The sequence below is a fragment of the Pecten maximus genome, chromosome 10, assembly GCF_902652985.1.
Source record: "Pecten maximus chromosome 10, xPecMax1.1, whole genome shotgun sequence".
Taxonomy (NCBI): domain Eukaryota; kingdom Metazoa; phylum Mollusca; class Bivalvia; order Pectinida; family Pectinidae; genus Pecten; species Pecten maximus.
In genome coordinates, this window is record NC_047024.1 from 37,000,055 (window position 1) to 37,017,983 (window position 17,929).

The 17,929-nt window shown below is 35.3% G+C and overlaps 1 protein-coding gene across 1 annotated transcript; it reads right to left on the minus strand.

Annotated features, from left to right (window-relative positions):
• Positions 1-570: 570 nt before the first annotated feature.
• On the minus strand, positions 571-12,772 carry LOC117336337. The gene is made up of 9 exons (XM_033896831.1): positions 12,579-12,772; positions 5,342-6,001; positions 4,658-4,837; positions 4,220-4,414; positions 3,662-3,845; positions 2,955-3,181; positions 2,499-2,570; positions 1,744-1,821; positions 571-670 (listed from the first exon to the last, which is right to left on the minus strand). Exons 1-9 carry the CDS (start codon positions 12,718-12,720, stop codon positions 666-668), a joined length of 1,743 nt encoding a protein of 580 aa, XP_033752722.1. The 5' UTR covers positions 12,721-12,772; the 3' UTR covers positions 571-665.
• Between the last annotated feature and the right edge of the window lie 5,157 nt (positions 12,773-17,929).

Consider the following 17,929-nt stretch of genomic DNA (forward strand, 5'->3'; position numbering starts at 1 on the left):
AACAATATTTAACATGTTTGAAAATTTTATTGACTTTGTAATATTATTTTGTGTGAGTGCCTAATGTTATGTAGGCCTATATCTCTTTCGTACTGCAGTTGATCAGTCTGTAATATCATCTGTTGTCTATGTAACTATTGTAAGGAAATGGCTTCGTAAGTTGTAATAACTTTTGCCAAATTCTATTTGCAAATATGTGTAAATAAAATATGTTTAAAGTAAATTCCTTTGTTTCACGTTTGGCTGTTTCCCGATGGGAAAGGATTAAGATGATATGTCGGCCACCAGAGTCCATTTTAATAGTCAGATTTTTTTCTATATCAAATACACTCCTGGTGTTAAAAGCAAACTATTCTGGGGAAAAAAAAACTAAAACTATTAATTGCGGCCGGACCGAAAATGGCACAAGGATTTACATTGTCATGAAATGGGGCCGACTAAGGGATGGAATTGACGTGTATTTCTATGTGTAATGACACCTCTTACTTATAGGAAAATTGCTTTCCACGTCTCTGGTTGCTGAAAACTTGTGGTTACAATGAGGTATCAGAATAACACTAGAGCCGTGACTTAAAACAATCATTAACATTTTAATCAACAAACAATACAACAAAGAGGATAACAATCAACAGTGTTTCTCGTCTGTCGTCTCCCAGTCCTTCACGCTATCCTGCAAATATGAACAAAAATAAGATTACAAAGTGGTCACAAATGGTCATTTAATTCAGTTCAGTAATACAGATTTAAAGTTCTGAAATACTGGTAATGTATGACAATATGAACAATCAGGTTATGAGTAGGGATGTTTTATTGGAGGCGCTGTTTTACTATTTTTAGCATTTTTGATACCAGGGAATGATTGGATAAAGAATTTGATTCTTATATCGAGAAATGATTTCTTTCATTGGAACTGTTGTAGATTGGCGTGTAGTAGACTAAGAGATTAAGTGTAGTAGACTAATAGACTAAGTGTAGTAGACTAATAGACTAAGTGTAGTAGACTAATAGACTAAGTGTAGTAGACTAATAGACTAAGTGTAGTAGACTAATAGACTAAGTGTAGTAGACTAATAGACTAAGTGTAGTAGACTAATAGACTAAGTGTAGTGGACTAATAGACTAAGTGTAGTAGACTAAGTGTAGTAGACTAATAGACTAAGTGTAGTGGACTAATAGACTAAGTGTAGTAGACTAATAGACTGCGTGTAGTGGACTAATAGACTAAGTGTAGTGGACTAATAGACTAAGTGTAGTAGACTAATAGACTAAGTGTAGTGGACTAATAGACTAAGTGTAGTGGACTAATAGACTAAGTGTAGTGGACTAATAGACTAAGTGTAGTGGACTAATAGACTAAGTGTAGTGGACTAATAGACTAAGTGTAGTAGACTAATAGACTAAGTGTAGTAGACTAATAGACTAAGTGTAGTAGACTAATAGACTATGTGTAGTGGACTAATAGATTAAGTGTAGTGGACTAATAGACTAAGTGTAGTGGACTTAAAGACGAAGTGTAGTAGACTAATAGGCTAAGTGTAGTAGGCTAAGTGTAGTAGACTAATAGACTAAGTGTAGTAGACTAATAGGCTAAGTGTAGTAGACTAATAGACTAAGAAGACTAGTAGACTCTTTGTAGAAGTTTAGAAGGACTTGTGTACCAAGTGTAGAAGAGTTGAAGACAAGATGTAATAGACTGGTACATATTGTGGTTCCTGTTATGAGTTATTAACTAGTTTGCCGTACCGTGTCGTCTCTGTACGTTAGCCGTTGGTGACGGGATGGTGTTCACACTGTTTACAGTCGATGTCTTGGTCACAGGTGCTGAAGGAGAAACAGTAAATATTTAGTGGTTGGACTTCGACAGTACTCCAGCACTGTGCAAGATTATGTTTCGTCTTTCCAACATTTAAGTACAGTCAAACCTGTTATCTTTGTATAATTTAACTTCAAAATTCAACAGAATGAAAGCGCAATTTGATGTAAGTGTAAATTATTTTACTATAAATATAACCAAAAGAATTAATTTGTCAAATCTTAATCTTCCCACAGAAAATTGTCAAAGTCCATATTCCAACCAAACAGTCTTATATAATCGGTCATTTATTTAACACGTGTGACTAGTGTTATATATCACAGCGTTTTTCATTGGCTTTGTCAGTCAGAAATCCAATGTGACGTCATATATTAATATAGACAATTACGTTACGTCACGATTGTGAATGGTGCAAAAAATATGTCTCCGATCGATAAAGTCCCCAGTTCCGTGATAAAAAGGATTGTGAATTTGTTTTGAGATTTTATGAAACTCATCCAGGTTTTTGATTTTTGCTTGCCAAGGCTCGAGACCCAAGACTCATTCCAGATCCTATATATCGGTCAATCGTCTCATTCAGGTTCATTTAACAGAATCCACTACAACGAGGTGCTTTAAAGCAGAATCTTTACGCAGGTGCTCTCAATATGAAAGATTTTAGACTCGAATGTTTAACAAAACATACCCGGAGAAGTTCGGATGTTCAGTGGGCTCAGTTTTGTGAGGATCCGTTGGACGTAGGCTTGCTGTGATGAACCTGTCAAAGACAATGCAGTAAGGCATATTTGAAAGATGCCAAATTATATACGAGAGCTGTTGTACAACAGCATAGGTTAGTCTCGCAAATATTTATAATTAAAACAAAGTACCCTTATACAATTATAAATACATGTTTTTTTGTTTTTTTTTTGCTTTGTCTAATACTTCCGCCAAAGAGTTTTTCCTGCCCGATTCTTCCAATTGGGGCATAAGCTATAAATATATGAACGAATTTGTTAAGTATAAAATAAATATGGCGTACCGCACCATTTTCAATACAGTTATGGAGATGAATGAGTATATATATATAACACATACTGAATTTTAGATGTAAACTATCTTTGAACACCCAGATAACCTTTCATTTATAACTATTACTTACTCATCAAAGGGGCTAGTGCGGTTGTCAGTCGGCTGGCGTCACTAGTTAGTAATACCTCGACGTAGTCGTTAGACCCGTTAACAAATGACCAGATGTGTGTCTCCAGGGTGAGGACGAGCTGCTGTACTAACGATATCTGTTCACTTCCGGTAGACAAAAGGAACTCCTCCTTCAAAGTGGCTTTTGCTCTATCCAGGAATTTGCCAATTTCTTCGTTTTTTACAAACCTAAACGGTAGAGCCAGAGGAAACATTTTAAGTGTTTCATTTAATTTTGCACGAGAGCTACACCCTTCCCACATCACCAAATCCATACAGATTTCAATCCATTCCTGTTTTCGTATAGTGACAATTGCTACAAAATCCATGCTATTGAAAAATTACAAAAAATCTTAAAACACCTTTCCTTTTCAAGAAATAAAAGAATTTCGACAGCGTTCTGCCTACCGCTGACTATATTTTAACTCCCTACTTACTGCCGACAATATTTCAACCACACTACTTACCGCTGACTATATTTTAAGTACCCTACTTACTGCGGTCTATTTTAAGTACCCTACTTACCGCTGACTATATTTTAAGTACTCTACTTACCGCTGACTTTATTTTAACTACCCTACTAACTATTGACAATATTTTAACTACCTTACCTTCTGCTGACTATATTTTAACCACACTACTGAGAGTTTCAGTACCAATAAAACGTACACATTGATTTCGTTGACCATATCGAGATGCATTTCGGCCAGTCTCCTCGGAGTGATGCAAGTCCGTAACCAGGGGAATTTCTCTCCAACTTTACGAAGCAAAGCATCTATGTGGGAATTACTCCGCGGGGCTTCAAACATTGGTACCATCTCCTCAACGATGTATTCAATGGGATCGAGGAAATCTGTAGCAAAGTATAAATGTTTGGCGTAAATGCATTTCATTAACCGTAATCAAACGCTGCTCAAAGCGACCTTATGACAGTGTTATGGACACTACTTGTATGTAATATATATCTCAAGTTCACGATAGATTTAAACTGACCTCAAGATGCAAGTCACAGCGACCTAATTTCAGTAAGCACGCCCCTTGTAGGCGAAATACAGTTTCAACTTTCAAAAAGATGTGTAAAAGTTCAAAAGTTACTGCCAAGATATGAATGGTTTTACTGAATTGTTTCGGTTGTCGAACTTTGATGTCTTTCTCCATTCTACAGACAGACATGTCTAGCCGTGTTACGATAACTCTAAATAGTCGTAAATCGTAAATTATACTTGCCACTAAAGAGTTGAAATTTTAAAAAGCGGATGGCCTCTCTAAGTAGGTGATGATGCAGTTCCGAAACCATGTAAGTCGCAACTGTGTCTCTATTATTTGGGTCAAAGTTGAAGGTCGTGAGCACGGCCTTGAACTGTTCCTTCAAACTTCCAGTGTCGTTGGAAAGGTGGTACTTTAATAATGATTTCATTGCCCCTGAAACAAAGCCAAAATCTGAGAATATCGACGTCTTTTATATCTATAAACTGTCTCGACAATAACCGCATGTTAACTTGAAATATATCTATACATTGTAGTTACAGATATTAAGAGGTTCTAAATGGCATTTCATTGGAATGACAGTGTATTTAGCCATTTTTAGTTCTTGTCACTACGGTAGCTCCTAGTAAATCAGTTTAGTCCTAAAGATATCTACCGCAAGGTGAATGGTGTACTTACATACGATAACTTGGTGAAACTTGGTAGCTGGGCATGTACCGTGAGGCAGTATAACAGTTTTAACCAAACCTCTGACCATACTCTTAAGGACTTGGTCCATCTCGCCATCCGAAAGTTGAAACTGTCGAATCGCCCTCGACAGGATGTAGTGGACGTCAGCTCCATCAATCGTCAGGTTTTCTGTAAACATTCCAGTGATGGTTAAAAAGTACAGCACGTTATCTACCTACAGTTAAACTCTCGGCTCCGTTCACCCACTGAATTTAAATTTTATTGCATGAATATGCCAAAGGACCAGAAGTTACCATAGTTTATCAATGTTCTCTACATTATACAATTGTACTAAAGCAGAAAAATAACACTTATTTGTGCTGACCCTGGTGTCAACGTTGCATAGCATAGAGAATTAAACTTAAATTCTATTGGGAAGCTTTATCAGTTTAACCGGAATTTTTAATTTTCCTATGAAAAAAATCCCCGAAGTTCAGGAATATGAATTAAAACGAAGTCCAGACGCAATACAAATCATGAACCTCAACTTAGACGTCATCTACCTAAGTACTTTCAACACTTGGCCCCATATTTTCACTTATACAAAGCGTGTGTATTCAGTTTCTACAATAAACTACTAGCTTGACTAAATCCTTATACATTTGTCACCAATGAAATGTTGAGTTAACTCACTTCTGATCGGGCCACTCGGGAATCCTTTAAAGACATCTCCCATTATATCGCTCAACCAGCACTCCATCAGGTCCCTGATGTGATCCTTGTCATCGTTATCATCGTCATCCTTGTTATCATCGTCATCGTCAGGTTTAGTTGTTGGAGTGGTCGACAGTACATTGTTAGTAGTAAATGATTTGCTCTGTTGATCCAGTATTTTACGAAGGCGATGTAGAATCTGTGAGAGTTCTCTTTCATTTTGCGTTTCTGGAACATTTGTGAACGGCTCATTGGTAAAGGGTCCTCCAGTAAACGGCTCATCGGTATAGGGCCCGCCTGTAAAGGGCCTGTCGGTATAGGGCCCACCTGTAAAGGGCCCGTCTGTAAAGGGCCCGCCTGTAAAGGGCCTGTCGGTATAGGGCCCGCCTGTAAAGGGCTTGCCGGTGACAGGTCTACCAGTAAAGGGTTTACCAGAGGGATAAGGTTTTCCGGTGGGTTTAGCGTTGCCGTTCTGACCTTGGGATGAAGCATATCTCGCCTCATGGGCATTCGTCTCCGATTCCGGGGTGCTGTATGGGCGAGGTCCTGCTTCGTTACCCTGCGGTGTGCGTTTGTGGAGCTGCAACGAACCTAACAGCTGTGAAAGGAATGGCCGTGCGTTTCGTTTTGTCCCATAGGCTGGAATGGAAAAAAAAATTCGTTCTACAGAGTTAAGACAAAAACATTAAAACAAAAGGATATATAGTGGGGCACGGGTTACGCCCCCAAGACTGGAACAGAAATATTGAATAATTATAAAACGAAACTTGCATCAAATATTTCATCAAAAGTTGTGCATTGGAGTAATATAGAAAAACAAGACCCCAGGGGGATCTTGGCGCCCGTCATCAAATGACCTTTTACGAGGATTCTCTGGAAACTCTGAACAGGAAAAATACTACTCGGGACATATTGGTGAAGGTAAGCGATGCGTTTAAAACAATAACCAGACAAAATGACATTTTTCTACATTTAAATGCCGAGATATTCACATGATAAACTTGATTGAAAAAACAAAATAATGAAAAAGAAATACAAAATAAAAATAAGAAATATCTTTAAAAAAGATAAACGTCATAGTTTTAATGCTGGTGGTTATAATGTAAAACTGCTGGTGAAATAGATTAACGAACTAATCAATACATGCGTTTCAGCACGGATAACAAAATTATCTCAGTTTGAATCATTTTTGGTGATAATAAGACTGCATTTGAATCAGGAATATAATTTTATTAATGTGTCATTTGAATAGATACATCCACTTTTGCAATCAATCTTAATTTTGTTTCGTTTTAACTGTATATCTGCATTTTGCATTTACAGCTACATTGACCAATCACATACTTCATCTTGACCAGTAACGCCACCTGTCGCCTCATATCGGGGCCAAAAGAAAATTATACGGCTATGCCAAAAAAAAAATTACAATGTGTCCAATGGACGGACATCGTAAAATCATGCACTGGTAAGTGAATCTATTTTAAGACTGCGTTTTTCTGACCAATGATTTAATTTGTATCAAAGAATATTGAATAGTGGTGCAGTTAATCAATTTGTGCAAAAATATAACTTTTTTCAAATGAAATTTATAATTTGAATATATATTGAACATATTAATAAGAAAATGCCGTTGTGTCTGCTTATGGTTAATACGCCTACATGTACACAAATAACGTGTCACTTCATCACATTAACTTCAGCAAGTCAGCGAGAGACAAAGTCGTTACCCTGATCACAATAAGAAAAATGTATTGTCATATTACAATCCACCTCTATTATGTCAATGAAATTGCATATTTCAACCAAAGGTAGAAAAGAATATGGAAACATCACAGTATTGATTGCATCGGTACCTAATATGTATGAGGACCACGTGCACACCATGCGTATAAAAACTGATAAAGGTTTTTTTCATTTATCCAAAGTTAAAACTTACAAGATCATTTCATTCAAATACAACACAACGTAGGATACGCACAAGGCAACAATCACAGAACGAGCACCGTACGCAGAAGCAAATTTATTACATTTTTACCAGTGAAATATCAAAAATTATTCATTCTATAAAAGTGATATTTTTCTTGAAAAATATCACTTTTGCTGATTTGACCAATCAAATTAATGATTAGAAAATACCAAATTAATTGACCAATCAGAAAGCCCGACATATATGTCAGCACCTGGACAGGGGGAACTACTTTTTTTTGTTTACAAATTATGCTACAGGCCTAGTTAGCATACGGGGTAGGTTTTTCGTTGATAAAAAATGTAATAAACAGAATATCTAACAGTGTCGTCAGTAATACCAAATATATTTCACTCGTGAGGCTGATATTTTGATATTTTTCACTCGTGTTGCGCACTCGTGAAAAATACCAAAATATTAGCCCCACTCGTGAAATATATTTGGTATTACTGAAGAGGCGTGAGGCTGATATTTTGATATTTTTCACGAGTGCGCAATATAAAAATAACAGGGTGTCGCATAATATACCTTATTAAACTAAAAAACGAAACGCATCGAGAACTAAGACTCCTGACTGACATGTCGTAGATAATGGTTCAGCACATTTAATTCAACTCCAGTAAAACATAACGTCATACTGTATTGGAATAGAATATATTGCCGCTTTGATTCTTTTGAGGCTGGCTTATTTTCAGGGAGACATATATGTTGGCGGTTCCAAGTTGAATGCCACCTTCCCCTAACAGATCACCAGTAATGCTTTGTTTATTGTTTATTTTGTTTAACGTCCTATTCACAGCCAGGGCCATTTAAGGACATGCCAGGTTTGGAGGTGGTGGAAAGCCGGAGTACCAGGAGAAAAACCATCGGCCTACGGTCAGTACCTGGCAACTGCCCCACGTAGTTTCGAACTCGCAACCCAGAAAGGGAGGGCTAGTGATAAAGTGTCGGGACACCTTAACCACTCGCCCACCAGTAATGCATATTCTATTTCACATATCGATTCTACATAGTTTTAGTCCAGTGAAATAACCTCAAACACGACTAAACAGAATCTCACGTATACTATACATACTCCTACCACATCTCACTCCAGAACTACTATAGGTCATATATGTGATGCCTCAGCGGGCTGAAGTTAGCAGCGGATTCGTTATTCGTTATTGGGGATTCCAATAACGAATCCGCAGCAGCAGCGGATTCGGGATTCGAATAACGAATCCGCTGCCAGCAGCTATTGGCAACAAATTTGCTATTCGAATCACAAAATAAAAATGTAAAATCGAATCTCCAATCATAGTTTATCAAGCGGATTCGTTATTTGAATCCCCAATCACATATAATAAGAAAAAAATACTTATATGTAACTGAATCCCCAATCCACTGTTGCAGCGGATTCGTTATTTAAATCCAAACATTAAAATGTCAACTTAAAGAAAGATCATTTAAACATAAAAAAAGCCTGAATCCCCAATCCGCTGCTGGCAGCGGATTCGTTATTCGAATCCCCAATCCGCTGCTGGCAGCGGGTTCGTTATTCGATATCCCCAATCACATATAATAAGAAAAATACTTATATGTAACTGAATCTCTAATCCACGGCTGAAACGGATTTGTTATTTCAATCCAATCGTCAAAACGTCAATAAAAAGAAACATAATTTAAACATAAAAAACCGAATCCCAATCCGCTGCTGGCAGCGGATTCGTTATTCGAATCCCCAATCCGCTGCTGGCAGCGGGTTCGTTATTCGATATCCCCAATCACATATCAAAAGAAAAATACTTATATGTAACTGAATCTCTAATCCACGGTTGAACCGGATTTGTTATTTGAATCCAATCGTCAAAACGTCAATAAAAAGAAACATCATTTAAACATAAAAAACTGAATCCCCAATCCGCTGCTGGCAGCGGATTCGTTATTCGAATCCCCAATAACGAATAACGAATCCGCTGCTAACTTCAGCCCGCTTGATGCCTCAGCATGGTTGATTTGAGAAAATAATCATTTCCCCCAAATCTATCTGCGATTGGAATAGATAATTATGTCACAGTAGAGTAAAATACAGTTTATTCATCCAAACCGGCTATCCTAACTTCACAAAACAAAAACTTTTTTGTCACTCCCCATCTATTCCTTCGCATATCTCTTTGACATAATCTTCAATTTGATGAAGTTGAACTGTGAATGGTAGAAGCACAAGTACGCCTATAGGTGGTAAGGTCTCGCTGACTTGTAATACACAATATAATATTAACTTACCCAACATATGACCATAGCCTGGCATTTTTATCGTACCAACTAGTCCTATGGTAAAGACTTTATTTTAAGATGTTTTTCATCAAGGAATAAATGGCTGGTTTTGTTTACCAACATTGTCATAGTTACCGGTACAGAACCAAGACAGTTATAAGATGAATCTAAGGGCGAACTTGATTCTAGCTTGCCGTTTGTGCCGTTTGCCGGTTTTGAGCTTGCCGACGGCACGTACATTCAAGCAAAGCGGCTCACTTGCAATATGGCCGACATAGACGAAAACATATTTATTTGTATTTATTTTTATCTGTTTTATATATCTATATATGAATAAACACATTTCAAAAGTATTGTATACATCGAGCGCTGCAGATACATTCAAAATAAACTTATTTTGCAATATGTATAATTATAATAGCCTGACGGACTCCAAACAAGTTGAAATTCTTTAACATTTCACTAATCTAATCTTTCGGTTGAACACGTCGACATCTTGTTTGCCGGTGCTTCCAAACCTGCAGGAATTTACGCCGATCGGCACGTGCCGAAATTGCGCGCGCATTTTCGGGACACAATCAAATAATTTTACCGCCTTACCACCGGCACCTCAGAATCAAGTTCGCCCCAAATATATAGCTCAAATTCACAGCTAGCACATACCCGACAGTTAAGGTAAATCTTCCAGCGCATTGTCGCAAATTGGTTTTACCGAAGACTGATCTTTTCTCTACTTTAATGGTTTGATAAGGACCCTACATATGAAATCTAAGAACTTAAATTAATTGTCGGCCATTTTGTTATTCTGGATCAGACTCAAACACATGAAAGGGAAACCTAGGTATGATGTTTGAGAAAAACCCTTCAAGAAATAGCGATAACAATCTTCAAACGTGAAAATAAAAGATGGCTGCCTGTCGGCCATTTTGTTTTCTGGATAAGACTTCAATTCAAATGGGCACAATCAGACTGGGAATCTACATGTGAAGCTTGAGAAATTTCCAAGAAAAAGCTTTAATGTGTCCCAGTACACGTGTGCCGAGTACGATTTTAGAGATAACCAAACTGTTTGTAATCTACGATGAACCTATCCACAATTATTTTGATGGGGCACATTTGGTAAGAGATAGTTACAGAAACATTAAAAACATATTTCAATATAAAATTATTTGAATTAGATTGAATGACCAAGTTTCGAATTGGTATATAATCAGAAACTAAAGAACTCCGAGAGCTTATCTAAAATGGTTTTTTTTATGGTAGCAGTGTACAGTAAAAATGCCAAATTCTGAAAAATATGGCACATGTTTTAGATATGTAAACATTGCCAGTTAACCTTACATATAACCTCTAATAAAGTATATATATTTGAAATCTGTACAACATTTGCAATTTTAATAGAGCTCTGAAGGATAAGTAAACTGATATTTTCTGTGAATTTTGGAGCTGTGAATACCATGGTAACAGCTTAAAAAATTCTCAAAAATTGCAAAATATTATGATATTTGACCCAAAATGGCACAATTCTCTACACAATTTTTTTTCTGAAACCTATTTAAAATTAAATATCTCTATCCCAAAGACAGAATTAATCTTGTTTGGACATATGTTGTAAATTAAGTTTTTCCGCTATCTTACCTTTTCTGTGGGCTTCCATTTTGCGCTGTAGGCAAAACTAAATTTCCCGTGTAAACACACGTTCGGAAAATCCGGATATTTAAAATCCGGAACCAATTTATTGATTTTTGTTTTAATAAATGTGAAGCCTGTATGTACTACTTCCTACTGAATATACCAATTATAGTGTACATTTATTTTTTCATTTTTTATGCATATCATAATACAGGAGTTACTTGCTTAACAAAAAAATTGCCCATGGCCAGGCTGTCTTACTGTGGTGTGCTACCTATGAAACAGTAGTATCATTGTATTAGTGTTTATGTCAATATAAAAAAGTGTGTAAGTTAATCAGACATAGGTAAGCGTGTGGCTAACCCGTGTATACTTATTCCATGTGTTTTTACAGACAACCCGGTTACCTGTGCACGTGCGTTGCCATTCAGACAAAACGTTCGTCGGCTAGTTAACTTTTCTCAAAGTTTCATACAAAAGTTTTTTGCTAAATACTCATCAACACCAGTCATTTATTGATAGCAACTAGTTGGCATAAATGTAATTATACTCTTATGATTCTGTTATTATATTTGATACGGAGTATTCATGCTGGCGTAATATTGAGAGTACAAGTGCCATGATCCACCTTAAAGAGATAAGACACGATGAGAAAACAATGAACTGATTGTCACGAAAATTGATAGGATTCATCTTTTCGTCACCATTTTATTTTTTAAAGAAAACTTGCGAGATACATCACAAAGCCACATTCAATTCCATGTCCACAATATCCAAAACAGTACGAATGAATACCTGTTGCACGTGCGTGCATACATGAGCCCACATTCATATATAGCCCAGAAGCCACCTGTTGACCGGTAGTAATGACTCTCTGCATACAAATCTCAGCTTCTGTTTTTTGGATATTATGGACATGAAAATGAATGTTTGTGTGATGTTTCTCGCCAGTTTTCTAAAACAAAACTTCGATAGGTTGACATACAGGCACTACGTAAGTACAGACTAACACACGCGAAGAGAATAAATTATCTTTCAAAGAAAGAACAATGCAGCTACCGACAAAGTATGCGATAACTTCTAATGAAAAGAAATGTCACTTTTGCCAATATTTCCATTATAAAGTCAGTGAATAGATTAATTTTGTGCAAAAGCGTTTCTATGCACGTTTTCTGAATAACCTGTTTTAACCTGATGGTTTCGGCCAATATAAAGTTGGTGGTTTTTCTCAACCTTAGGGATTGATGTTAAACCAAGGATTTATTTAAAATGAAAAGAGTAATTTCCAATATAGACGGACGGGAAAATGCTTCATGGACATTGGTTCGTTAGATGTAATGTTAATAATACAAGGGTACTCACCAAATGCTGCCGTCCCTAAAAGAATCAAAACAGTCGTGAATTTCATCTTGGCCAATTCCCACTCCTGAACAGACGTCCCTCCGACGATTTGATCTACACGTAGACACGACTTTATAGCCACAAAACAAAGCCTTGATTTCATTGGTTCAGACCTGAGCTCGTGCTTTCCGAGACAGGATTAGCACGTGTAAATGACTTGTAATCATTGAAGACACGACTGATACAGGTGCAAAGGTTATTGTCTCCCGTCATGCGAGATACATTTACTTTTAAATTGAATGTTTGATAAAAATGTGATAATTAATCCAGGATTATCCTTGGTATAGGTTTATAAGATATTCTAGGCGTGGAGTAAGAGTATTTTCCACTCTTTATGCCTCTTTATTTATTTATTATCTATTTTCATTTATTTATTTTCCGTATCAAATGAAAAATGGAAACATCTTTATCATATTTTCCATATCACGAACGAAATAAGGTTTGGTTTGGTTTATTTTGTTTAACGTCCTATTAACAGCTAAGGTCATTTAAGGACGGCCTCCCGTGCGTGCGACATGCATGCGTGTGGCGAGTGCGTATGTGTGTTTAGGGAGGCTGCGGTATGTTCGTGTTAAGTCTCCTTGTGATAGGCCGGAACTTTTGCCGATTTATAGTAACAAGGAGTTTTACAACTTACTGGATAACAGTATCTTCTAAGGGAGGCAATAAAAAGGTCACATATGACAGGTGGTCTCTTTATCTAAGTTCAGGTAACTATTATAGTAAACAACATAAGGAGAGAAAAAACGGTCATAGAATATTTGGACCTTCCCTAGCGGTATACAGCATATTTTCAGAAATCAGTCCTTATAACTAACAGGATGTCATTTATACCGAATTTTAATCTAGCCCCCCCCCAAAAAAAAAGCTGAACCTGTGCTTACACACTAGGGAAGGTCCAAATCCCCATAGACCGTCACAAATTCTCAAGTCCCTGTGTGTCAAATATGACAGGTGGTCTCTTAATCCAGGTGGTCCCTAAGGCAAGTTTTACGGTACATACATACGAAAAGAACACATACATCCACTCTTTCTTGTTCCATCATACAATAAACTTAAAAACTATTTATACGCGTTATGATTTGCAAAATGCATCGATAATAACACTCCAATTAATACATTATAATTAGTTATCATAGCATTATTACATTCAATAGTAACATCCATCCCAATACCGTTATTGTGAAATCAAAGTTATACACACTGTGGGGCTGACCTCCGAGGGGCACGAGGGGTGTTGCACAATAGGGAAATACACAACAGATTCCCAGGTCCCTGTATCCTCTTTATATACACGAGTAGTTAATATGTGTACAAGTATGTTTAGGTATGTAAAGGGACAGTTCGTCTCAAGATTAATCCACATACAAGTAGTTTGACAAATGTTGACTTCCAGTACAGTACTTGAAATACATTATTATGTATTCAAGTGCTCAGATGATTGTTAAATCAGTTTATTTTTCCCACTACAAGTGTATGTTCCCTAGTAATGAGGAATCAAACAGCCACGTCTATTAATATGTTTAATTGTAATATACAAGTATATACATCGAAGTTTGAAGTGTACAACAATTTTCCATAATAATAATGAAAATAACAGCAACTAGATTAAAATGTAAAAGGTCAAATATAAACGTAAGTCACATAATCTTATAATCACTTTTAAATATTTTCAATTCTAAAAATTTATTTATTTTTATTCCCACATGAGTGAAATGGAGTCAAGACACAGTCTGACTTCAACAGAGGTCCCAAGATCCTAATGGCTCAGCTTGTCTTTTTAAAACAGTTTTTACGATAATAAGGGACATATGTAACCTATATATGTGTGTGTGTGTGTGTGTGTGTGTGTGTGTTTGATCAGTACCCTTGGTTCAAGTATTCTTAAAGCTTAAGTTTTGTTCCATTCTGTAACACAAGTCTGAATCCATGGAAGTCAGGATCCTTGGTCAATGATGGTAGCATGACAGTATTTACTCCTGCATGCCAAGCAATTGTATGAATGGTTAAGGGGTGATGAACCTATTTGTTTTTATGGCATGGTTGAATGAGGGACTTAGTCTGGTAGTGCAGAGATGAAGCAAAGCACAACCATAATTCATGTAATAGATAGATATATTGTTCTGGTTTCTTCCTTCTAGTAAGCAGATATATACAGTACATGTAATTAGATGTGTATCATCAGTACATGTAATTAGATGTGTATCATCAGTACATGTAATTAGATGTGTATCATCAGTACATGTAATTAGATGTGTATCAGTACATATAATTAGATGTGTATCAGTACATGTAATTAGATGTGTATCAGTACATGTAATTATATGTGTATCAGTTCATGTAATTAGATGTGTATCAGTACATGTAATTAGATGTGTACCAGTTCATGTAATCGAATGTGTATCAGTACATGTAATTAGATGTGTATCAGTACATGTAATTAGATGTGTATCAGTTCATGTAATCGAATGTGTATCATCAGTACATGTAATTAGATGTGTACCAGTTCATGTAATTAGATGTGTATCATCAGTACATGTAATTAGATGTGTATCAGTACATGTAATTAAATGTGTATCAGTTCATGTAATTAAATGTGTATCATCAGTACATGTAATTAAATGTGTATCAGTACATGTAATTAAATGTGTATCAGTACATGTAATTAGATGTGTATCATCAGTACATGTAATTAGATGTGTATCATCAGTACATGTAATTAAATGTGTATCAGTACATGTAATTAGATGTGTATCAGTACATGTAATTAGATGTGTATCAGTACATGTAATTAGATGTGTATCAGTTCATGTAATTAGATGTGTATCAGTACATGTAATTAGATGTGTATCATCAGTACATGTAATTAAATGTGTATCAGTACATGTAATTAGATGTGTATCATCAGTACATGTAATTAAATGTGTACCAGTACATACAATTAAATGTGTATCAGTTTATGTAATTAGATGTGTATCAGTTTATGTAATTAGATGTGTATCAGTTTATGTAATTAGATGTGTATCAGTACATGTAATTAGATGTGTATCATCAGTACATGTAATTAGATGTGAACCAGTACATGTAATTAGATGTGTATCATCAGTACATGTAATTAAATGTGTACCAGTACATACAATTAAATGTGTATCAGTTTATGTAATTAGATGTGTATCAGTTTATGTAATTAGATGTGTATCAGTTTATGTAATTAGATGTGTATCAGTACATGTAATTAGATGTGTATCATCAGTACATGTAATTAGATGTGAACCAGTACATGTAATTAAATGTGTATCGTCAGTACATGTAATTAAATTTGTATCATCAGTACATGTAATTAAATGTGTATCAGTACATGTAATTAGATGTGTATCAGTACATGTAATTAGATGTGTATCAGTTTATGTAATTAGATGTGTATCAGTACATGTAATTAGATGTGTATCATCAGTACATGTAATTAAATGTGTATCAGTACATGTAATTAGATGTGTATCATCAGTACATGTAATTAAATGTGTACCAGTACATACAATTAAATGTGTATCAGTTTATGTAATTAGATGTGTATCAGTTTATGTAATTAGATGTGTATCAGTTTATGTAATTAGATGTGTATCAGTACATGTAATTAGATGTGTATCATCAGTACATGTAATTAGATGTGAACCAGTACATGTAATAAGATATGTATCATCAGTACATGTAATTAAATGTGTATCAGTACATGTAATTAGATGTGTATCATCAGTACATGTAATTAAATGTGTACCAGTACATACAATTAAATGTGTATCAGTTTATGTAATTAGATGTGTATCAGTTTATGTAATTAGATGTGTATCAGTACATGTAATTAGATGTGTATCATCAGTACATGTAATTAGATGTGAACCAGTACATGTAATTAAATGTGTATCGTCAGTACATGTAATTAAATGTGTATCATCAGTACATGTAATTAGATGTGTATCAGTACATATAATTAAATGTGTATCAGTACATGTAATTAAATGTGTATCAGTACATGTAATTAAATGTGTATCAGTACATGTAATTAAATGTGTATCAGTACATGTAATTAAATGTGTATCATCAGTACATGTAATTAGATGTGTATCAGTACATGTAATTAAATGTGTATCAGTACATGTAATTAGATGTGTATCATCAGTACATGTAATTAGATGTGTATCATCAGTACATGTAACTAAATGTGTATCAGTACATGTAATTAGATGTGTATCATCAGTACATGTAATTAGATGTGTATCATCAGTACATGTAATTAGATGTGTATCAGTTCATGTAATTAAATGTGTACCAGTACATGTAATTAAATGTGTATCAGTACATGTAATTAAATGTGTATCAGTACATGTAATTAAATGTGTATCAGTTTATGTAATTAGATGTGTATCAGTTTATGTAATTAGATGTGTATCAGTTTATGTAATTAGATGTGTATCAGTACATGTAATTAGATGTGTATCATCAGTACATGTAATTAGATGTGAACCAGTACATGTAATTAGATGTGTATCATCAGTACATGTAATTAAATGTGTATCAGTACATGTAATTAGATGTGTATCAGTACATGTAATTAAATGTGAACCAGTTCATGTAATTAAATGTGTATCAGTTCATATAATTAGATGTGTATCAGTTCATGTAATTAAATGTGAACCAGTTCATGTAATTAGATGTGTATCAGTTCATGTAATTAAATGTGTATCATCAGTACATGTAATTAGATGTGTATCAGTTCATGTAATTAAATGTGTATCAGTTCATGTAATTAGATGTGTATCAGTTCATGTAATTAAATGTGTATCAGTTCATGTAATTAGATGTGTATCAGTTCATGTAATTAGATGTGTATCAGTTCATGTAATTAGATGTGTATCAGTTCATGTAATTAGATGTGTATCAGTACATGTAATTAGATGTGTATCAGTACATGTAATTAAATGTGTACCAGTACATACAATTAGATGTGAACCAGTTCATCAACAGAACAAAGATCTCTCTTTATATGTGGTATGTGGAAACTAATCACAGTGTTCTTACTGGTCCTGAGGTAGCAGGGGTCTAGTAAATTCGAGAGGTGGCCTAATGATGCTCCATTCAAAATGATAGTAGGGGAATCTCACTGCTTATACAATGTTGAATATCATTATATCATCAAATTGAATCAAATTCTCATTAGCTACTCTGGACATGTAGTGTTTAAAAGGCAAATTTTATGGTGGACGGATGGTGGCTGTCACCCTATGAAATGAGCTTTTTTCCCCTTCAAACATTTG